The sequence below is a fragment of the Simochromis diagramma genome, unplaced genomic scaffold (genome assembly GCF_900408965.1).
Source record: "Simochromis diagramma unplaced genomic scaffold, fSimDia1.1 OVJJ01000205.1, whole genome shotgun sequence".
Taxonomy (NCBI): Eukaryota; Metazoa; Chordata; class Actinopteri; order Cichliformes; family Cichlidae; genus Simochromis; species Simochromis diagramma.
Genome location: NW_024386782.1, coordinates 5,863,877 through 5,889,254, shown reverse-complemented (window position 1 = coordinate 5,889,254; position 25,378 = coordinate 5,863,877). Strand labels below are relative to the sequence as shown.

Below are 25,378 nucleotides of genomic sequence, written 5' to 3'. Positions count from 1 at the left end.
AGACAATGTCTTTAGGGACACAGACGCACAGTGTCACGCGCACACACATCTCCACACTCGGTCACGCACACTCAGGTCTAAGCTGCAGAAGACAAAAGTATTATCTGCTGGGCCTCCAAAGATACTATCCGATGGGAGGGGAGCAGGAGTGATGTCTGGGTACAGTACAACTCCATAATGAGGTTCAAACTTCCTGACACTGGGTTCTACAAATGAATCTGAAATTAAAAAAAAAAATCTAGGCAGACATGTCAGAGGTTATCACAGAGTATTACAAAAAATGGCTGGATTTACATGTTTGTGACACTCACAAGAGAGAGAATAACCCTTGTGCAACATATGCATTAATATGTTAGCATCTATAAAAATATCACCCAGCTTTTAATATACAGATGATACCTTCTGTAGGGTCAGTTGGTTGTAGGTTTTGGTCTTTTTGGTCTTTTGATGCTGGTTTTGGGATTTTTTGACAAGATGAAAAAAAGTAATAGTGCCAGCCTTAACTTAAAATTCTGAATCCTAGCTCTGTGAGTAGCAGGGTTGCAAGATCTAGAAAACTGCAGCAATCAAATTTATTAAAGCATAAATTCTTCATCCAAATTTTGACATTTTTGAACTCACGTTTAACCCCACCGATTGTAACTTACAGGTAAATGCTCGATTCATTTCCTCCGATATCAGGCGACTGCAGCTTCTGGACCAGGATCACGATTATTCCAATGAAGAGGACGAAATTGATCTGACATGAAACAGAAAATATTTTCACTGCGGTCAGTTGAACATTAGGTCTTTCCCTTCTCTGCTTGGTTTTCTTCCTCAGGAAGTAGCAAGCAGAGGTTGCTGGTTGCCTTTAAAACTGGTCTACTCAATCACACGCTTGTCTATAAAAATTATTTTCCCTTTTGTTTCACACCACATTAGGATAGATAGGATTTAAACTGGGGCCACTGTAAGAAAGCCTTTGACATTTAGCTTTTGCATTTGCAGGTGAGCAAGTTAATAAAAGGAAAACTGAATGAGCAACCAGTAAGTGTCATACCATTATAGATGCCACCACAGGTCCTTTGATCACCCACCAGAGGGCAGTGTTCTCATTCGTATCCCAGCATCTGGAGGCCAACAGTACATTTCACTACTCATACACCATGCTTCAGACATTAGGTAATGCACAACCTCATAGTTTGCCAAACAATGAGCCAGGTTTCAATTATAATACACCAAATAGTCAAATTAGTGAGGAGGATTTAAAATGAAAGGAAAAACTCTCAATAACTGAGAATGAAAAACTGAGTTACAAACTTAGCTTAATACTATCAGATGGTTTTTGTTTTCTTACACTTGTATTACATCACATATTGTGCTCAAAAATGATGAAAAAGGATGCAATATACGAGCACTCAACAGAGGCTTATTAACGTACCCAACAAAGGGAGAAATTTCATAATGGCAAAACATTATCAGTATTGTCATCAGTATTTTGTTAATAAGAATGGCTAAAACTTCTCATGTAAACATCACCAAACCTCTGTCAATATCAGTTACACTGATTACATTAATTATATTGTAAATTTCTTAATGAAAATATATTATTAAAAAATGATTTTAATAAAACTAAAAGAGGTTTTCTGGCCTGTGTGGCTAATAATATGACACCGGTGTTTATATAACAGTCCTGACGGTTCTTTGTGATCGTTAATAAGCAACTAGTTTCACATGTAAAAGACTTACAGGTGCCAGTGTTCACACATAAAAGAGGCTCCTGCTTAAAGGGCACCAAAAGCAAAAAAAGATAAAAATCATTGTAAAGGTGACCAATATTATAATCTATTGTAACATTATCTGATATTATCAAACAATGTATCTAATAATGTGTAATTATCTAATATAATATAAGAAGACCAGTATTAATGGATACTGATGGACAATTTATGATTTTTACTCCATGGCTCTCGAGCCCTGTTTGAAATGTATTCATAATAAATCAAATATTGGCTGATTCTGAAATCTAGAGCATAACTAATAGTTACTACAAAATCCAATAAATATTGTGTAATATAATGTATAATCTCTGCTTCTAAATTACAGTGGAAAAGTACTGTAAAGCAGCAGAAAGATTATATGCACTTAGTTTCAGTGACTAAAGGTGGGGAAGAGGAGTTCAGACATACCCAGTGTCATGAAAATGGAGCCTCAGAACAGCCCAAACAGTCACACAAATTGTGGGAGTTCCTGTAATCATGAAAAAAACAGAAATAAAAAAAAACAGAAAAAGTAAAACAGAAATAAAATGCACAATGTTAATGTGACTGCCATAGTTCCTACTAGTCAAATCTCGTCTTTAGACATAAACATAGGAATCAAAAGCAATCATCCGATTTCAAAAGGCTATATTTTTAAAGTAATGAACAAATTTAAAATACATGTATATAAAGTTAAGGCACTCAACGTTTTTCCCTCCAGATGCACGGCTTATCTCAAAGTCAAGTCCAAGTCAAATATGTTTTTGCAAACATGTCTGAACAGCCACCGCTGTTGTTACATTACTTACCTGCAACCGCGTGAAACTCACGACTCTTCTCTGTCTAACAATATATGTTTTGATCGTTACCGGCGAACGGCCGTGGAATTAAAGCACTTTGAAATTGGATGATTCTTTCTGATATACCCTGTATCAAAGGCTACAATCACAATCAGATTTGCGTATTTCCCTACTTCAGCTTTGTTTCGCCAATATTTAAAACATTTAATGGCAAATTTCACTAATCTCTCAAAGGCAAACAAACAGCTATAAAAAAGTTTAAACAAGACCTCAAGCAACTGAGAAAGAAAACACCACTTGCTTTAAAAAAAATCTTTTATCAAAACTATACAGTGCAGAAGATATAATAGATAATAAACAAAATTTTAAATGGTAAACAGCACAAATTTTAAAATTCACAATCTGATTAGTAACTCAGCAATGGTCCCCTTTTGCCTAATTAATGTCTTTAATTCTTCGTGGGATAAAATTAACAAGGTACTGGAAACGTTCCTCACAGAGACTTTGGTCCATATTGACATGACAGCATAACATTCTCATTCCACCGCATCCCAAAGGTGATCTGTTGGACTGAGAATTGATGACTTTGAGTACAGTGAACTCTTTGTCATGTTCGAAAAACCAGTTTGAATTGATGGAAGAGGCCATCAGAAGATGGCACAGTGGTCATAAAGTGACTGACATGGTTAGCAGTTTAAACAATGCTCAATTGGTACTAAGGAGCCCCAAAATGTCCTCCCCAGCATAACACCACCAGTAGTGTCAACCGTTGATACAAGGCAGAAAGATCCAAGCCTTCATTTTGTGTACACCAAATTCTGATTCATCCAAATGTAGCAGCAGAAATTGAGACTCATCAGAATGTGAGTTGTTGCTTCCTGTATTTAGCTGACAGGAGAGGTACCCAGTTTGGTCTCTGCTGCTGTAGCCCATCTGCTTCTCTTCTCTATTCTCTTCTGCATATTTGATTTATAACAACTGTTATTTGTTGTCTTCCCATCAGCTCAAAGCAGATTGGCAAATTTTCTCTGACCTCTGGCATCAACACGGCTTTTCTTTAGCTCAGTGGATATTTTCTTGTCTTTTTTCAAAAACATTCTCTGTGAACCATCTAGAGCAGCGGTCCCCAACCCCCGGGCCTCGGACCGGTACCGGTCCGTGAGTCGTTTGGTACCGGGCCGCGAGAGTTGAGGCTCAGGTGTGAAATGTATGGTTTTCAGGGTTTTTATCGGTTTTCAGCGTTATTTTGTTATCTTTTTGATCGTTAACATGGTTTTCCTGGGTCTTTTCACGTGTGTTATGAATAAATCTTCTTTTTTTTGGTACCGGTACTAGTTTTATTTTGTTGTATTTTTCCGCGACACATTAAAGGCCGGTCCGTGAAAATATTGTCGGGCATAAACCGGTCTGTGGCGCAAAAAAGGTTGGAGACCGCTGATCTAGAGGTGGAGTATAGGAAAATCCCAACAAATGAGCTAGATAGATATTTGCACTAACAAGCTGTTAAACAGGAATATATAGTAAAAGGAATATAATAGTAATAAAATGGCCAGTCATGTAAATTAGTCACCACTTTATGGCAAAAATGATAATCAAGCAAAAATGTCTACTTACCCCACCCAACAATGGTATACCAGTAGAAGTAGCGTCTTTCAGGAAAGAAAGTCTCCACCAGCAGAGTGAAGAGATACAGACCTTCAATGAACAGCCAGAAATAGTTGGACATGACACAGTAATGGAAGAAAACCATCACTGCTTTACATGCCACCTGCATATGAAGACACGTTAGGAGATAAGTTGTGATTACCTATTTGTATGAAACAATTATTATCTTAGAAGATTCTGTACCAATATTAATCTAAACAAGAAAAATAATCTTCAAAATTTCAGTGAAGTTAATTATGATAATCTTGTTTCTTCTTCTCTAAACAGAAAAGTTGTGTTTAAATGGTCGGTCTTTATTCAAAAGCAATAGACCCCAAATGTCAGAGTGATATTATCCATGTAAACAACAAGGCGACAGCGCACCGCACAGGACGGTAATAACCCTAAATATTTAGCACGACCTGATGAGCTAATATGCAAATGATCTCCCCCAGCACCTACATGCCAGGCGAAGTGTCATGTGATGACACTGTGTTAATGACTAAAGTCCATATACACTGTGGGGTCAACCAATTACAGGACTGATCTGATTCTCTGTACTGCCATGACAATGACCTGTGATCACCATGGCAACAGTGGTAAAGTGTTTGAATTCAGAAAAAAAAAAAAGAAACGGGAAAAAAAGGGCAAAGTAGCCATTGATATGTTAATAAGACTCTAGCAGAAGATTTCCACTGGTCTTGCTAAAGCCATTAGCGCATCTAATTAGGTTTATTTATCATGGCTGCTTAACAATAGTGAACAATGTATTCTTATCAGACAAAGGCTAAGAGCTTGTTCTGCATTTGTAATCAGGGAGTATTAGTCATCTAATAGCATGTTTGCTTTTTGTAAAATTTGCATCTGATTGAAGTTCTTTCAAAGGTGAACGGCAAACAGGAAACGCTGGAGGAGACGTATTTCTCAGGCATTCTCGAGCTCTCGCTGTATCTCAAACAAAACAAGCCATATTTTTTTATGCCCATTTCTTTATAACCTGATTGGCTGGATTTTGGTGGTACACCCGATAAACCAGGACATGTATTTTACTGACTCTAGTGTGCACTTATTTTGTCAGAGCAGGGACTGTTTAGAATATTAAAGGCTTCAGCTTAAAACAATTGGCTTTAAATTAAAATTAATGATCTAATTAACCTTGGAAACTGAAAATTACCAATTTTTCATTAATCACTAAAACAGCAGTCACAATTGCTTCCCCTGGAAGTGATTAACACCACCAGCAGCCGGTGAAGTTTGTATTATGATGCCCACATAGTATATATATATATATTATATATGGTTGTTGTTACTGACTGTGTCCACGAAGCAATGGTCGCTGTCTTCCTGAGCGTACAACACGCCGTCCTTGATGAAGACTGAGATGGCTCTCAAAATGAAGGACACAAACAGATTCATGTGAATAAAGTTCCTGGTGCAGTGGAGCTTCCTGGAGAGATGAGAAAGGACATATACACATCTTTATCTTGTCTTTACATCTGTGCTCTGTTTAACCCTTCCAGCTCCGCGATGATTTAGAAATTACCACATGAAACCTTGTGGAATTCAATCTGAAAGCCTGTTCTTGCAACTTTAACTAAAAATCCCTGAATGTGCCGTGTTTGCAAACTTAAAAATGCTGACGAGCTTTGCTCTAATAACAGATAAGGGCTGGTCCCTGAACAGGGACCTCTAAGATAGAAACATGTTAAAGCTGCAACTGGATATTATTGGTGTCTTTGAACCTTAAGATTTATGGTGGGGCGGCCTTAAAACAACCACTGCCACACCCATCTGGTGGTGCATTAGGGAGGTTTAGGTCTGACAGTTTCCCACACACACACTGGGCATTTGTGTAGCAATAAGAAAGTAAAGAGAAGTTTGCATTTTCCTCTTAAGCTTAAGGTTTTACTTTATGAATAACTAAACACAATCCAATAAATGCCTTTCAGAATAAACTGTCTATAAAATGCGCATCATTACCCTTCCATGATTCCAAGCTTTTAGTCAGTGAGTAAAAACAGGGTGAATTTTAAAGACTCTGTCATTAAGCCCGTCATTGAAACTAAAGGTATAGAGCCAGAACCTAAAGAATCTAAAGATATTTATTTTCAATGAATATACATAAATATAATGATTTATATAATGATCAAAGCTTCTAGTAATAATTTATCAAAGTACAATATTCTTCTCTTGTTGGACTAATGATATAGGTTTTTGCTTGAATGTTTGAAACAACAAACACACAAAAAAGCTACTTTTTAATAAACTTTGTCACAAACTCAAGTTTGTTATTTAAATGGTTAAAAAAATTGTGAACATATTTTTCCTATCAATGATTGATTTTCTAGTCCATCAAAGTTCCAACCTTTACCTAAAGTCATGGGATCTGAGCAATGACAGAAATAGTGAGGTCACAAATACAATGAAGTGAAATGAGGTTCCCGTGTAGGGTAGCTAGGCCTGAACCTGTCGCATACATGGACAGCTGTGGAGACATCATAGTGACATAATCAGCTCTGTTATACTTCTTTGAAGTCTGCTTGAAATTCACTGCCTAGGGTGCATAGTTGGTGCATTGTAATGTAAAGTCTCCATGGATGAGTCCTAAGAAACCTGGCAGAGACAAGAACATCTGCAATCATCTGCAACATCTGTCACCAGGACCCAAGTGGACTACAAAATGCTTTTAGCAAAGTCTTAGAGATAAGTGAGGAGCTCGGACATCTGAAGGGAGCTCAGAGCAGAACTGCTGCTTTTCTGTGTTTGAAAGGAGCCAGATGAAGCGGTCGGGGCATCTGGGTCCATATTGGACACCTTCCTTTGGAGATTTTCAGGGCATACCAATCTGCTTGAAAGTGTTGCTGGGGTGAAGGACGTCTGGAGATGGATTAGAAATGGATGGATGGATGGATGGATGCTCAGAAAGCTCACCTGAACCTGCAGAGAATAACCATGGCTGTAGTCAGAGACACAAGCGACGTGCTGTAGCCGACTGTGTAGAGGGCTTTGACTGATGCGTAGTATGGATCCTAATGGAGAAAGACAGAGAATGAGTCTGTGTACTTGATATACATGCCATATGGAATAAAAAGATCCACAAAGCCTTACAAGTTTGGTAGTGTTGTCATAGAAGAAACAGACTTCCGCATAGTGAGGAAAAGGCTCTGACCATCCATATTCAGTACAGTTACGACTGACCATCCCCATTTCTGCAAGTAAAAAAAAATATGCCTGAATAAAACTGCGCTGAATGAAAAGAAACTTGATGTTCAAATAAGACTATCTGAATATGGTGTTGCCACTCACCATCTTCAGGGACCGTGTAGTCATGAAGGAGCTCCGGACAGTTAACCTCCACAACCTCCCCAACATTGGCCGCTTGCCAGCAGGTAAGATTGTCCCACATCCAATCACATGCTGACAGGCAACGGAAAGGAAACAGAGCAACTAAAATGAAAAAAAAACTAAGAATTCAGGAAAATTTAAATGGTGGTAAAACAGTTCAGTTTCTAAAGATATCTAGCATTTTCTTGGCAAAATGATAAAAACCAAGGAAGCAACTTTCAAATGTTATGACCTCTCTTAACCAATCTCAGATCATTTTATTACTGACCAGTGTTACTACTTGACTAAAACGAGGCATTACCCCTTTGAAGAGTTCTTTCTCCACATGCTCCAGACGGCTCTATTATAGTTTCTCAGACACACACATTTTAAAATGAAAACGACGGAATTTGAATGAAAACAACAGAATTTAGGAACAAACAATGGAATTTGAATGAAAACAATGGAATTAGAATGAAAACAATGGAATTTGAATGAAAAAAACAGAATTTGAATGAAAACAATGGAAGTTTAAAACAAACAACAGAATTAGAATGAACAGAAAAGAATTTGAATCAAAACAATGGAAATAGAATGAAAAGAACAGAATTTGTATGAAAACAACAGAATTAGAAAGAAAACAACGGAATTAAAATGAAAACAACAGAATTTGAATGAAAACAACAGAATTAAAATGAAAACAACGGAATTTGAATGAAAACAACAGAATTAGAATGTATAGAACAGAGTTTGAATGAAAGCAACAGAATTCTAAAACAAACAATAGAATTTGAATAAAAAGAGTAGAATTTGAATGAAAACAACAGAATTAGAATGAACAGAACAGAATTTGAATCAAAACAATGGAATTTGAGAACAAACAATGGAATTTGAATGAAAACAACGGAATTAGGATGAAAACAACAGAATTTGATCAAAAACAACGGACTTTGAATGAAAACAATGGAAGTTTAAAACAAACAACAGAATTAAAATGAAAACGACGGAATTTGAATGAAAACAACAGAATTAAAATGAAAACGACGGAATTTGAATGAAAACAATGAAAGTTTAAAACAAACAACAGAATTAGAATGAACAGAAAAGAATTTGAATCAAAACAATGGAAATAGAATGAAAAGAACAGAATATGTATGAAAACAACAGAATTAGGAAGAAAACAACAGAATTAAAATGAAAACGACGGAATTTGAATGAAAACAACAAAATTAGAATGTATAGAACAGAGTTTGAATGAAAGCAACAGAATTCTAAAACAAACAATAGAATTTGAATAAAAAGAGTAGAATTTGAATGAAAACAACAGAATTAGAATGAACAGACCAGAATTTGAATCAAAACAATGGAATTTGAGAACAAACAATGGAATTTGAATGAAAACAACAGAATTTGATCAAAAACAACGGACTTTGAATGAAAACAATGGAAGTTTAAAACAAACAACAGAATTAAAATGAAAACGACGGAATTTGAATGAAAACAACAGAATTAAAATGAAAACGACGGAATTTGAATGAAAACAATGGAAGTTTAAAACAAACAACAGAATTAGAATGAACAGAAAAGAATTTGAATCAAAACAATGGAAATAGAATGAAAGAACAGAATTTGTATGAAAACAACAGAATTAGAAAGAAAACAACAGAATTAAAATGAAAACGACGGAATTTGAATGAAAACAACAGAATTAGAATGTATAGAACAGAGTTTGAATGAAAGCAACAGAATTCTAAAACAAACAATAGAATTTGAATAAAAAGAGTAGAATTTGAATGAAAACAACAGAATTAGAATGAACAGAACAGAATTTGAATCAAAACAATGGAATTTGAGAACAAACAATGGAATTTGAATGAAAACAACAGAATTTGAATGAAAACAACAGAATTAGGATGAAAACAACAGAATTTGATCAAAAACAACGGACTTTGAATGAAAACAATGGAAGTTTAAAACAAACAACAGAATTAGAATGAAAACAACGGAATTACAGTTTTTCTCCATTGGTTTGGCTCATTTCTTGAAACAGAAATTACATTCTCAAAACTCTAAGATCATTTGGCAAAACAATCTTACAGTTTAGCACAACACTATAGCTCACCTGCAAAAGCTCATATCTCTTCCAAAACTGTCCACTCAGGCTTCAATCTAAATCCCTTTCTCATTTAAACAGTCAGTGTCTCCAAAATGGCAAAGATCCTTTTCAATAGCTTTGGCTCATTTCTCGACACAGATCGGACATTCTCATCATTCTTCGTGCTTTTGTCAAAATAAACCTGGATGGTTGATCACAACAACATGGTCCACATGCAAAAGCTCATATCTCCCCTAAAACAGTTCACTCATGTGTCAAAACTACATTTCTTTCTAATCTGAATAGTCAGTGCCCCCAAAATGCATTGTCCCTTTGGCATTGTGTGAGTACTGCCATACAAAATGTTTAGATGTTTTGTCACTATGGCAGAGGACCAACAATATACAACAGAAAAGAGTAGCCTCCAAGGTTTGACATCACAGATTGCACTCACACTACCAAGGAAATTATAACCATTTGTTATTCACACGCAAAGAAAGTTTTATACATATGTAAAAAGAAAATGTACATTACAGTAGTAAATTGTATGAACACAAAATCAAAAAACAAGGACTTATTCAGTGGTCTCTGTACTCATTCTCCCGCTCTTGTCCACTGTCTTCACCCTCCTGATTATTTACACGCTGTTGTCCATCTGGCCACAGATTCTCGTCCACATCACAGCGGATACTTTCTCTTGCGATGCAATGAGGGAAGAAACGGCGTGCATGCCGCAACCATCCCCTGCATTGATCTCCTGTAATGTCGTCACACGCTGCGTCCATAGCATGGAGCAGGGACGGCTGATCCTGAGCATGATGCTCATACACTCTCCACCTCCAAGCAGAGAAAAACTCCTCTATCGGATTGAGGAAAGGAGAGTAAGGTGGTAGGAACCCCATGACCATCCTTGGATGCGTTGCAAACCAGCCCCTAATGAGCGGGCTATGGTGGAAATTGACATTGTCCCACACAATTACATAAATGGGTAGGTGAGGCCCTAAGAGACCTCTCTCATTTTCAGGGATAAAATTGGTATAAAGGCGATCCAAGAAGATGAGGAGCTTGTGTGTGTTGTATGGGCCAAGACTGGGGATGGGAGTGGCCACACCATTCTCAGAAATGGCAGCACACATAGTTATATTGCCCCCTCGCTGACCTGGGACATCCACTCTGGCCCCGTGGCCAATAATATTACGGCCACGTCTTCAGCCCTTGGCCAGGTTGAAGCCAGCTTTATCCACGAACACCAGGATGTGAGGGGTCTCATGTCCTTCCAGTTCTAAACTAGTGATAGGCCTATGAGGAAGTACTGCAGGGGTATTTGATAGAAAGGGGAGTGGGAAATACTGACGACTTACTGAGATGTTACAGTAAAACCTACAGTATTAGATAGATTTGATTGGGAGACAACAAAATAAGGATTATAATGAGAATTGTATCATACAGTAAACTGCAGTTTTCTGTTGAAATTGTTGAAGTCAGATGAAGCAAATACTGATTCTGAAATCAGGTAAAGGAGGTATTGAAACCAAATAAGTGAACTACTGCTTACTGTGATTACAGGTAAGGTTATAATGAGAGACAACCAGTAAATGACTTACATTTATATACTGGTAGCGCAGCTCCTTCACTCAAATCAAATCAAATTCAAATCAAATTCAAATTTTATTTGTCACATACACAGTCATACACAGTACGATATGTAGTGAAATGCTTGGACAACTGCTCGTGACCTAAAGAAAACAAAAAAGGAAAAGGCTATGAATAAGATAGGAAATAAATATGAAAAATTAAAAAGGGTAAATTTAACTAGGAAGGAATAAAATATAAATTAAGGTTAAAAATGAAATAACTGTACAACACAAATTAGAATGAAGGGTAAATTTAACTGGGAGAATAAGATAAAATATATAAATTAAAGTTGAAAATAAAATAACTGTACAACAAAATACACAATATAGAACTATATAAGAATGTATGAAGAAATCTAAATAAATATATACACAATAACAGCAGCGTGATTTAAGTAATGAAGTGAAAACAATGTCCAGAATGTCCAGTGTGTGTGTAAGAACTGTATGTGTGGGCCAGTACTGTGTGGTGGTGTGATTGAGAGACCGTATCGCCTGCGGGAAGAAGCTCCTCCTCAGTCTCTCTGTGTTGGTCTTCAGGGAGCGGAATCGCTTTCCTGACCTCAACAGAGAGAACAGTCTGTTGTTGGGATGGCTGAGGTCCTTCACGATCTTCCTGGCCTTGGTCCAGCACCGCCTGCTGTAGATTGAGTGCAGGTCAGGGAGCTCGGAGCGGATGGTGCGCTCAGCTGACCGCACAACCCTCTGTAGAGCTCGTCTGTCCTGCATGGTGCTGTTCCCGAACCAGGTTAAGATGTTTCCCGTCAGGATGCTCTCTATGGTGCACGAGTAAAAGTTCCTGAGCACCTTGGAGGGCAGTTGGAAGTCTCTCAAGCGTCTGAGGTGGTAGAGACGCTGACGGGCCTTTTTCACCACGGTGTTGATGTGACAGGACCATGACAGGTCCTGCGTGATGTGAACGCCGAGGTATTTGAAGCTGTCCACTCTCTCCACTGGGCACTCGTTGATGACAGGGGTCTGGTAGTTCCTCTCCTGCTTAGTGCTGAAGTCCACTATCAGCTCCTTTGTCTTACTGACGTTTAGAAGGAGGTTGTTCCTCTGGCACCAGTTCTCCAGATTCCTAATCTCCTTCAGGTAGGCCGTCTCGTTGTTATCAGAGATCAGGCCCACCACGACGGTGTCGTCAGCAAACTTGATGATGGTGGTGGAGCTGGTAGTGGCCACACAGTCATATGTGTACAAAGAGTACAGCAGGGGGCTCAGAACACACCCCTGGGGGGCTCCAGTGCTGAGAGTGGTGGAGGCTGAGACATGTCACTCTGTCAGAGTTCCTCTCAAATGGTACCCTGTAGATATGTTTCATTGTCATCTGATGCTTCTTCAAAACCCGGTCTATTGTGGAGATGCTTATTGTGTTTATATTCTGGAATATATGATTGTCCTGAAGGATGGCATCACGGATCTGTCTCAATGTGATGGCATTATTTGCGGCCTCTTCCCCCTATTCCTCCACCACGCATTCTCAGTCCTCCTCTTCTTCTTCTTCTTCCTCCTCTTCCTTGAGGAAGAACTTCCCCTTGTCCGTTTGCTTAGCCTTGTCTATCCATGTTCAGAGATCGGACTGGCTCTGGTCAAGCTCTATATATCTGTGTTTGGCAGCACACAATCATGGAACACACCTGTGTGTCACACTCCCCCTTCGTTAGTCTAGTTTCACCTGACTGTCAATGACTGTCATCAATTTATCAAATATTCAAAGAAATTCATATATGGTATTCATGGTATTATGTTCTTGACCAATTTTGACAATTGAACAGACAGTTGTGCATGCGAGTACTTATACAATGAAATCATGCTGACATGTTTTAGAGAGAATGATCATTAGACTGAGAATCAACTAATCAGTTTAGATCTACAAGATCGATTCATTTGGAAAATGTGCTAAATGTGGGCTAACTGTATAACTGTAGGCTACTTGTACTTAATCATTTGCAAAGATGCACTGAGACAATTGAGACATGTACTTAGGCATTTGCCACTTGATAAAATGAATGAGAAATGCCATTCTGTTGTGAACATTTGCCAAGAGGTTTGGAGGTTTGTCCATGTTATTTTGAGAATGTAATTTCTGTTTCAAGAAATGAGCCAAACCAATGGAGAAAAACTGTAAAATGAAAATGATGGAATTTGAATGAAAACAACAGAATTGGAATGAAAAGAACAGAATTTGATCAAAAACAAAAGAATTTGCATGAAAACAACAGAATTAGAACGAAAACAATGGAACAGAATTTGAATGAAAACAACAGAATTAAAATGAAAACGACGGAATTTGAATGAAAACAACGGAATTAGAATGAAAACAACAGCATTTGAATGAAAACAACGGAATTTCAATGAAATGAACGGAATTAGAATGAAATGAATAGAATTTGAATGAAAACAACGGAATTAGAATGAAAAGAAAAGAATTTGAATGAAAACGACAGAATTTGAATGAAAAGAACAGAATTTGATCAAAAACAAAAGAATTTGCATGAAATAAAACAGAATTAGAACGAAAACAACGGAATTTGAATGAAAACAACAGAATTTGAATGAAAACTTCGGAATTAAAATGAAAACGGCGGAATTTGAATGAAAACAACAGAATTTGAGAACAAACAATGGAATTTGAATGAAAACAATGGAATTTGAATGAAAACGAAGGAATTTGAATGAAAACAACGGAATTTCAATGAAATGAACGGAATTAGAATGAAATGAATAGAATTTGAATGAAAACAACGGAATTAGAATGAAAAGAAAAGAATTTGAATGAAAACGACAGAATTTGAATGAAAACAATGGAAGTTTAAAACAAACAACAGAATTAGAATGAAAACAATGGAATTAAAGGCAAAGGAGCTAAAACAGCTTGTTTCAGAAAATGGACAAACTGAACAACTGTACAAAGGCCCAGTGTAGGTGTGAATGATATATAGGTGAGAAAAATATAAGAACTTGAAATGATTGCAATGGGTTCCCTGTAGTCTTTTAGCTCCATTTTTGGTCTCCTCCAACTCGTTTAGGAAAATTTTAGATGCTTTTAATGATCCACTGTGTTCACCAGCTGTTTTGTGTGTGTGCTGTTGGACTCAGATCATGTACGATGTGTTTCCAGAGCACTTTTACTGCCTGCTATGGCAGAAAAAGACCAGCTCTTTGAGCAGTGAGCGTTTGGAGGAACAGTGAATTTGTGAGGTAAAAGTCAATAAGGCTCTGCTGCACATTCATCTTTTATTATCAATGGATATATGTTTTAGTATATAAACATTAATTATAGCTATTTTAACTCTGTGTATTTTGCACTATTCGCCGCCTTTTATGCTCTAAATTCACTGGAAAGACCATTAAAGAGGATGTTGAGGAAGGAGGTAGGCACAAGTACCTGCATTTATTCACAAACATGCACTGTCAGAGCCAAAATGACAGATTTTAGTTGGTCTAACATTTATCTGTGCACAGACACACCCTTGAGAGTATCAGCCCTTGCTGTCAAAAGAGCTGACAAATGATTCTGTCTGACCAGCAGCAGAAAAAAGCCCATCATTTCACACTGTAGGGCTGATGCTGTTTTAACAGTTTGTATTCCTGTGGAACCAAAAAACACACTCAGTGATCAGGAATAATGTCAAAAACACACAAAATCTGGAAACCATCAGGAAACAGAACTATTCTATTGTTCTCCATTCTTGCCTGAAAGGATTTTTTCCTGGAAATCATTTCCATATGTTACCCCGAAAACTGTGAATAGAGCAATGGTAAAGGGTGACAGTGTGACGCCCTCCCTGGTTTGTTTGCCTGTTTCGCAACTATATTTTCCTTTTGCAGGAAAATGGTGAATGGTTAAGTATAAGTTTTTGCAAGCTGTGCCTTATAAAGGAGGAACTCTTGAGGTTTTTGCAGGTTTAATGTGATACAGTTAATTCCCCTGGTGTCCCAGTTGAATCAAGCTGGAAGCAGACAATTTCTTAGCTCATTTCCATTTACCGGTTTCTGCTTTGTTTTGATCTTCTGCTATTCATCTGTCTCAATGCTTGAGTGATGCTCAACATTTTTGTTTTTATTCTATGTGTTGGTTTCACAGTTTTAATTTCTGTCTGTCTTTCTCTCGGCTCCCATCTCTTCTCAATCCTTCCCCCTTTTTTCTAGTTTATGCTCGGGCGGTTTATAGTGCTGCAGAGGCAGGCAGAAGTCTGATTTGTGTGCACTTTGAGTGTCTTTGTGACTGGGGGTTATCTGTTCATGTGCATATGTGTGTTTGTGCATGTGTCCGGTGTGTTTGCAGTGCTTTCTCTACTCTGCTTGGCTCTCTAATCTGTTTTGGTTCTGTCTGGTGAGCCGGACACAAAGCCAATTACCTTTTAAAGGGCAAATCTGAGCCAAATGAGCTGCACTGAGCTACAGAGGTAACTGGCTTAATAAAGCTCCCTGTCCCTATCTCACGCAAAATCTCACAGTATTTGCCGGGCTTCAAAAATTCAGCATATGAAAATCACACGTCACACATTCTGTACTGTCCACGTAAATATAAAATGCATTTGTACAAAAAACACATGGCTGGATTCACAAGACTGGTATAATTTCATTTTCTGAAGCAGATTCGATCAACTGGTTTGACTTCCCAAAGGCCACGGCAGTATTGTCAAACATTTGCAGTGCAACATCCACAGATAATTAATTTGTAATGAAAGAAATGTCGGATTTCTGCAAACCAGGCAGTTTTATTTCCTCACAAATTATTTGCTGTCAGCAGAAAACAGCAGGACGGCTTCTTTTACAGCGAGGGGAGGATCAGTTAAAGTGTCAAGGCTGGCTATTATGTGCTACTGCGGTCTAAAAACTGAAAGTTAAAAACAAAAATAAACAAACTGTTTGTGTTGCAGAGCAATGAGGGAATAAAATAATAACAGAATGCCCAATCCATACAATACAACAAATAAAAGAGTGATAAATTAAAGATGCCCAATTTGACCTCCTAAAGGTCATAGAAGTGCTATCAAAATCTGCACAGTCCAACATCCACAGATAACCTATTTGGAATCAACTGAAATCAGCAAATCATCTTAATTGAGAAACTGGAGACTGTTCTTGTTGATATCTGTTAATTTTTTATCAGTTTGTTTAGAAATCAATTTTTATCAATCAGAAAAAAAGCCTCATCATAACAGCTTCTCTATGCTTTGTCTGACTTGTTGTTTCCTTGTTTTCATTTTTCTCTTCGCTTTTTCTCAAACCTCCATGTCGGATTTCTGCAAACCCGGCAGTTTTATTTCCTCACAAATGATTTGCTGTCAGCAGAAAGCAGCAGGACGGCTTCTTTTAAAGGCGTGGGAGGAGACAGGGATCGGTTAAAGGTTCAAGGCTGGCCAATATGTGCTACTGTTTGTGGTACAAAAAAATTGAAAGAAAAAATAAACAAACTGACAATCTTTAAGAGGACTGAAGGAATAAATAACACAATGCCTCATTTTAATCATTTAAGTGTGAGAAATTGTGCTCACATTTGCTTATAAATGACAGCTCTACTTTACCACCTCATACTGTGCAAAGATAAAGCGAAAACACTCAGATAAAAACAGACGAACCTAATGCAGTTTGCTGTGCAGCACGCAGGGAGACTACAGGGCCGACCTTTAAAATCTACAGATGAAAAACGAGCTGACCTTACAGCTCCTCTCCTCCTTAAATTTGTTATCTTACACTCTAAATCTTTTACATTTTTCTTGTGTTTATTTTTTTTTCATGGCTCTGTGACTGTCACCAAAGCTGTAAGTCACAGTGCAGTCTGGGATTTGTAGTCTGCTGCGCAAATTTCAAGCAGCAGGAGACCTGTAGCAGTCGCTAATGAAAACCACAATCCATAGCCAAGAAAATAATTGTTTCCAGGGCCCACATAACAAGTTTCCTCTGGGTTTTTTTTCCTGAAAAGTGACGTGGATAAAATACAAAAGCAACTCGAGGAAAACATTTTTCTCTTTGCTCTACATGACTGGCCTTTTGAGGTAATGCATTTGCAATGTGAATCAGAAATACAGCTCCATTCATCTTTCATCCTTACATGTCCCTGTATGACCTTTTCAAACATGAAAAATGCCAGATCATTGAGTATAAAAACAAGCCTGCATTCCATTAATTCCCATTAAGCTATTCATGACTTTCATCCGCAGATCTGTGTTTTTGGAGCTGACCGAGGCGTAGACCATGTAATCACAGGAGCACAGAAATGAAAAGCAGCATATGAAAACGTTGCATACCCACACTTGGGGATGCATCCTCACTTACCATATTCTTCTCCATCTGATTTGTGCATTGCGATCCTCTCCATGCATTTATCATGTTCACGCTTTATTACGCAGTGCTCAGACTCGGAGGCCACCTAAAGAAAACACACAAGCGCACACACTGATGTGGGGAGACTCGGGAAATATAGTCCACATCAGATGCATTTGACTAGAAACACTCTTTTTGCTTGTTTGCTTTTGGTGTGGGTGCTCTGCAGAAGACCATGTCGTCCACTTCCTCACTGTGAATTATCAGGATAATGACCTGTGCTATTCTCATACGGGTGCAATTGGGTTTCTGCTAGCGAGGTGGCAGGATAAAAAACATGTACTGGATGGCTGTGCTGGACATTTGCATTCTCAAGCGCAACTCTAACCTGATCAAAGAGATGTTGCTTGACTGTTATAATAAGATCTATTGTAATAAAACATCCTCTTGTCTCTTATCCATTTTGAGTATCCATTGAGTTACTAACTAAATTTGGGAATAATCTTCTAACACAACCAGGGATTGGGACAGTGGTTCCAAAATTACGGTCCTTCAGACATCCTCTGCTAACCACTAAAACCAAAGCCCATTAAAAGGGCACACAAAAGACACCACAGTGGAGTAAACAAGATATCATCTTCCTCCATGATGCAGTGAGGAAAGCTATTTACTCTCAGGCAGTAGACTTACAGTATGTCTGTCATCTTCTCTGTTGATGTACCCCCGCACTCTCCCTTAAGGCCAATCTCTATTTTGCACCTTTAGCTTTCTTGCAACCCTTCCTTTGCTCTCATGGTGAAATGATAGGTGTAATATATCCCAGCCCTCTGAGCCATGGCTGACTCATCACTCTATCTCCCTCCTCTTCGATATGAATTCACTTCAGGCATCGGTATTGAGATAAGATGGGTCATCAGCTGACTGTAAAGATGTCCTAGGACTCACTTCCTTCCTTTATCTTTCAGCACAAGAGCAGAATTTTGAAACACTCCAGGAATAATGTGAAAAATTATTAGAGCTATCCATTCTCTGGCACATTACCATTTAAAGGGCAACAGTTGTTAAATACAAATAATTTCGCCACTTCTCTGTGATGGCAAAAAATAAGCAAGCAACCCCCCCCCCCACTTCTTCATGTTGTAATAACTGTTTGGTATTCTTCAATAAAACTAGTGGAGTGTTTTAAAGGAAGACCTCTCTGTACCCATCGCAAGCATCCATGTTGCTAAGCAGCAGGTTACCAGCCAGGAGTCAGCACACAGTGTAGGCAAAGATTCAGAAATGAGAAATAATTGGATGCAGATGACTAATATCTGTTTAGCATGAATGCAGACAGGCCTGTAAGATGACAGTATGAAATGTGCTGTTCATTCCATTTCAAGTTACTCACCTGTTTTGTGCATGTGTGCATGTGTGCATGTGTGTATATGAACCGTTTCCTGTTCCCAAATAAGCTTTAAAATTGTATTTCTGCATGAAATAATCCAAAGATGTAGCTATGAGTGTAGTAAACATAATGTTTGCAGGCAGTGATGATTACTCAGAATGATGTTTACTGATTCTATCTGCAGAGTAACTTCAGTAAGGCTAATACTTTATGAAAGCATTGCAAGTTCATGCTACAGGAGTTTATTTTGTTATCATTCATGCTTGAGGACATTTTTATGTGAGTGCATGATACCAGAAGTAATTTTTACATTTGGTGTCTAGTGCTGTGTGCTGTTGATGTCAGTAACTTTCAGCTGCAATTGACAGCAAGCTAACTTAAATGCCTGAAAATGTTAGCTTGCTAAGCTTTGACATAGTCTTATCACAGTTATACATCTAGTAAAAGAGATCATATGAAATACGGTCAACTTATGTGACCTGATGTTTAATCAAAATGCTTTTAAGCTCATTATAAAGCAGTGCCTACACTGTAATAAACAAACAAACAAAATACAGTATAATGTGCTGTTTTAAAATGAAAATGTGTTCCATATTTTTTTTTACACATTTATCGATTACTATTTACAGACTCTTTTGTTAAAAAATGGAAATAAAAATGTGAAATGTAAAACTTAGCTCGGAGATAGTGTACTGGCAAAAAATGTACATTTTGGAGACTGTTTGCTTTCAAAGTAAAAGTTGTTCCATATGTAAGTTACTGAGTATTTGTAGAGAAACATGAAAAAGAAATGACAGTCAACTGTGGCATTTTTTTGAGCGGCACATTTTTAACCTCTGATTGTACCCAGTAAGAGTCAACAACCTCCAGGAACCACTGCTAACCAGCCGGGGAAAACACATTTTTCCCTAGCAACCAGTGGCTCCATCACGTCCAGACTGGCAGACAACTCTTAAGTTATGTCTGCAAAATACAGTATATAATAACCAATGTTGGGCAATTAATTATCTAGTTACTTCTTCAAAAAAGTAACTGAATTTTGTTTTTGTTTTTGTTTACCTAAAAATGCAGACAAGGCGTTTTTTTAAATAAACATTTCAAACTGTTTACAGAACAATCAGCTGTTCTGCATCAAATTTGATGCCACCCAAATTATTTGTGCTGGTCCAAAAAATAATTTCTGTCCACTATGAGATAAAGGAGAACAACAGCCTGATACCTGCAGGCCTGACAACAGGAGATGTATCACTCCTGTAACACCTGTAACATTCAGTAGTCGCCTCATTGTTCTGACACACACAACAACTATTGACTACACTACACACTAACTACACAAGATTTGCACTAAACGTCGAAAATCTCTCACATCTCAAAACACCGCCGCCACTGCTAAAACTTCCCCCTTCCTAAACAACTAAATGTCATGTTGCCATATCATTTTTTGATTGGTCGACATGGTACATTTTTCCACCAGTAGGAAAGGCTGGGAGGGGTGGAGGGTGTTTTTGCTCGCAGGCTTTCGAGCGTTTTCCTTATAAAACACTGTTTTTACCGTTTCTTCCCGCAGTAAATATAAACAACGATTGCATTCAGGAAAAAAACAAACACTGCATATATTTTTATCATAACTCTGGTTTTACGTGGCCTATCAACACAAAATCAAAACTGGTATAAAGTCCACACTTTTCCCGTCAATTGTTCCGTCTGTCCTGCTCACATCTCCAATGGTTGTGCACGTTGTCATTAACGTGGCTTCACTCCACATCAGCCACGCCGCTTTGCTAGCTAAAACACCGGTGTCGGCACATAAGGACGTTGTCATAGCCTGTCAACGATGTTGATTAGCTGCTTATATACAAATGTGAATCGCATTATTGGCTGGACTATGGGATAAGGTGGCATCGTTCTAATCCTATACGGGAGCAGCCAGTCACTTACTGACTAACACTGCAAAACAGAATTTTTAAAGTATTAATTTTAATTTCAATTCAGGTTAGATTTTTTTTCTATGCCCAATCGTGCCAGCAGTGCACAATAGCTTAGAGGGAACATTGATGAGGACCTCAACAACTACTTCTTCCCCACTGCTATCAGTCTCTTGAACAGCTGACCTATTTTAACAGTAATAATAATTTTTGCACATATGCAGGTCATCTTGCATATTAAGCTCATAGCTTAATATCTATTTCACACTTAAATTTTGTCTTTATTTATTTATTTATACTGTTTGTATTTTATCTGTTCTATTTCAATTTGCATATATTAACCGGGCATCTGCCTGTGGACAGCAAAGAAAGAATTTCATTGTACAAACAAATGCTTTTCTTTGTACATATGACAATAAACACTTTGAATCTTGAATCTTTGAATCTTGAATCTTTGAATCTTGGATCTTAGTTAACTGTTTAATTTATAGCTTGACCAAAATTTACAATTATGATTTAAAATGAGAGATTGCTAAGAAAAAGGCAAAACCTACAAATATACATAATATTCATGAAAACATACATAAATACAGTATCATAGTTGTTTAGAATTGAAGCATTAAAATAACTGTAACGTTGTTTATGCAGTTTTGTGCGAGAGAAAATAAATGTACATGGGAAATAAAATATTCAGAGATGTGTTTTTATCCTATAGCTTTAGCAGTATCTTTCTGTGTTACAAAACTGAGTAGAAGTAAAACTTTTTGGTTTACTCTGCTACTTGGTATCGGTACTTCTTTAACTAGAGCTTCCAAAGGTACTGTACTGTAGGTCTGCCATTTACATCAGTTTGAATTGACTACAACCCTGCAGTGTGGCAAAACAAAACAAGCCTGCATGTGGTATTTTGACTAAACGTGGGACAGACAGCATTGTGAGTTTTCCTTTTAGCTCTGTTTTGGAGTCCTAAAGCTTCTGAGGGCAGTAATGCTGTTACCTGCTAAATGCTTTAATTTGACTTCCCTTGCTAGTTGCTAACTTTAGCACAGCCTACACTGGATTTGCAGAGCCTTTTTTTATACAATAGTGTTGCTCGCTGTGATCTAAACCCACAATATTAGCAAGAATTTCTACCCACTTTAATACATCGTAGCTCTAATATACAAAAGAACGTGCTTTAGTTATTGAGTCAATGGTTCTTAATGATAATCTTCATGCTAACATTAGCTTCAGATATTGTTAAACCTTGGTACCTTAAAGACTTTTGTGATGGGTCTTGAGGCCACAATAAGACAGCTAATATTGTGATTAGCACCTTTTTCAAGTTCATTTTTTAAATGCGGAAATATCAGTATATAATGTGAAATCAGTATTTTTTAAACTTGATGGTAGAACTATGAGCATCAACATTTTTGTATTTGATTTTAAAAGACACATAAAACAGGCATGACTAAGCTGCGTAAAAGTACAGGGCTCATCAATATATTTCTAAGCGTGCTTTTTAATCTCTGCTCCCTGTAACTCTTCTTCTCTCAAACAGATGTCTATCCAGATATGGCCTCCATTCTGAGGCTGCAGAATTCAGTTTCCCCCCTCGAGGCTATTTTTACGAGAGCCAGATAACTCAGTAGCACCCACAGAACCACACAACACAGATAATAACTCTCAGATGACGTCGCAGACCACTGGCCCACTGTACAGACCCATCGGACACATAATAAGTACACCACCACAGACATATCTGCCACAACAGTCGCTAAAGGTCAGCCTTAGATGGGCACTGTTCAAAGATGTCAGCTGAAGAAGCACTTCACATATGTCAGGGGGCGGTGACTTCAAGGTTGGACACAATGTTTCTGGCTGCCAGGTCACTTTATGAATTCATTTGAGTCACCATCATCAGCTGGCACTGCTGCGAAATTTTTACTAGCAGCTACAAAGGCAAAAAGAAACCATCATCACAAAAAGGACAATATTAACTATATTAAAGCAATTTCTACATCTGTGTGGTTTGGCCAAGGAAAGAGCTGCTGTGCTGCATCAGTTCTCTGAATATAATTCCTCCCACACACCTTGCACAACTCTTCCATTCTGCTTTTCATTTCAATGAGACCACAGAAAAGTGAGTCACGGCAGATGGATGGGTAGTTCTCTGGTCAGTCAGGCCATCTGTTTTTGTGCTTGCCTTAATGATGAGCTGATCCTGAATCTGTAACGTATGCTGATGTGCTGTGCATGGGGGTGATTTCCATCCTTCTACTGCTTGTCACAAACACATCAGCAAAAGTGTGGATATAAAAATAAACCAGGCTCAAGCTGAGGAACAGGAGGGTAATAACAGAGACCTAAACATACCCGTATGGATGGATATATGCATTCCAATGCTCCTGAACACCCGCACAAACAAACGCACAAACAAACTCACACAAATCTGGACAACATACAGATAAGTGCCCAGAAGCTACTCACCAAGGGCAACAGAAAGATTGCAGTCAGCAGGAAGCCTCTCATCATCCCCTGGGAAGTGTTTGCATCCAAAAGGCTCCTCGCTATCTTCGTGTGTGTGTGTGTGCCTGTGTGTTTTCAAAGGGATGCACTAAAAATGCTCCCCACAGCGTCACCGTGCTTCATCAAGGGCTCTGAAACACAGCACACAGAGAAAAAACACTAGAAGAAGAAACAACAACCATCACTCAACAACATCATTAAGTTTTTCTGAGTCATAACAAGAATTGCAATTTGCAGATACACGTGTGTAAACTAATAATGTTACTGCTGCTAATTGTGGCGACTAAAATGGTTCGTTCTCAAGAGTTTCTGCTTTATTTCAAGTGCTGACGTCACTGCTCATGTCAGATGAAGTGAATGAATCTGTGTAAACGAGACACAAAGCCAGAATGACCTGTAACGTCATCTTGTTTTTAAAAAAATATTATTTTTAATTTTTTCAAGACTTTATTCAACAGACTTTAAATCACAGTGCACTTCTAAAGACTGAAAGAACTGTGTACTATAAATATAATTAGTGGTTAATTTAATGCTAAAGTCTAAGCCAAATTACACTGAAATGCTTCCTGATGCCTTTATTCATACTGAGTTGATTTTATAAGAGTTACACAACAGTTTTTGGACACTGTGGCATCTTTCATTTTAACCTTTATTCAAGGCAATCTTTGGACGTTTTATGGAGCAACTCTATTAAATAATTTGGATGTTTCCTACCCTTCTGCTTTTAAAGCATGTGTTTTATTGTTCCTACCATACCTTCATACCTTCTGACACACTTACACTGGCCTCACACAGTCCTACTTAACAATGCGCATGTGTGACACAATGAGAATCAATTCTGTCATCAGGTATTGTTTCAGGTAATTAGTAACCCTGAAGAAAAAAGATAATATTGTCACTTAAAAATAGAAAAAGAACAATTAGATGTGGTTTTTTTGGTGTGTGTATCAAAACAATGAATTTAAGTAGTTAATTAACCAGCAGGTTATTTTAGCTCAGTTGTCAACTCATATCAAATAATAACAGGTGCAGCCCTTCAGTGCATTTCTGTACATTTCCATCAAATGTTGGATTTTGTTGTTTGCCTAAGCTGTGTAACATGAATATAAACAAGCAAAAACACCCTGATTTATACTGCAGAGCACAACTTAACTCTCATACTAGGACACATCAAACATATAAACAAACACAGGCCTTCAGTGGGTGTGCATCATTTGATATTTTGTCTCTAAAGCACCCCACACTTTGATTAAATCACACAGGCAACATTTTACTGAGTAAATAAACAACAGAAAAAGAGATGTCATCATCTATTCACTAAATTAAAACATGAACATGGGTTTTTGGAAGACAAATTGATTTCCAAAAGGCAATAAATTTGGAAGATTCCTCTAAATTTCCTTTAAGATAATAAAATTCATGTGCCTCGGGTCAGAATTTAAAACATCCCCCTCCCGAACCTCCCTGACTTCATGTCTTACTCATCCGCTCAGCCTCCTGAAAACACAATGATTCACTGCTAACACAAAACACAGCAACACCAGAAACACATAACAAGCACACAACCAGTGAACCAGCATACATGCACACCTTCTCCTAAAGATAATTCATGCACACATAGAAACAAATTCCACTCTGCATCCCCTCCTTCTTGTACTGAACCCAATTACCTCTAAAGCATCTCTCGGATGCTTTATCAAGTAACAGGACAGAGTGTGCTCAGAGGAAAAATCCAGAGATACAGAGGAGGAAGACATATGTCCAACAGGGCTGAAAGCAAACTTTCAGGGTGAGCAATCAAACCGAAATGCACAAATAAAACAGAGAGGGGCAGATAGGTACGGGGACTGGCATGATTGGTCCGCTCTTTTTTCCCACACTCCATCTATTTAACCCAAAAGCAGTCACGCTGCTCTGGGCTTCAAATGAAGTTAAAAACGGCCTTATGTAGAGCAAATCAATGTCTCTCTGGTCCTGAGAAAGCTCTGGTGCAGAAAACAACAGACGGGCAGAACTACCCTGAGGGCAAGAAAGCCAAGAGAGTCT

At 37.9% G+C, this 25,378-nt stretch overlaps 1 protein-coding gene across 1 annotated transcript in view; it reads right to left on the bottom strand.

The window, feature by feature from the left end:
* Positions 1-25,378, bottom strand: part of LOC120725578 (pituitary adenylate cyclase-activating polypeptide type I receptor-like) — a 42,615-nt gene that overhangs the window by 16,095 nt on the left and 1,142 nt on the right. Inside the window, exons 2-11 of the mRNA XM_040018617.1 lie at positions 23,294-23,463; positions 17,525-17,618; positions 7,490-7,600; positions 7,292-7,392; positions 7,115-7,212; positions 5,498-5,630; positions 4,154-4,307; positions 2,169-2,229; positions 1,040-1,109; positions 648-739 (exon numbers count right to left, since the gene is read on the bottom strand). Of these exons, the coding sequence (XP_039874551.1) occupies positions 648-739; positions 1,040-1,109; positions 2,169-2,229; positions 4,154-4,307; positions 5,498-5,630; positions 7,115-7,212; positions 7,292-7,392; positions 7,490-7,600; positions 17,525-17,618; positions 23,294-23,338 (959 nt within the window). The 5' untranslated portion in view covers positions 23,339-23,463. The remainder of the gene's footprint in view (positions 1-647; positions 740-1,039; positions 1,110-2,168; positions 2,230-4,153; positions 4,308-5,497; positions 5,631-7,114; positions 7,213-7,291; positions 7,393-7,489; positions 7,601-17,524; positions 17,619-23,293; positions 23,464-25,378) is intronic.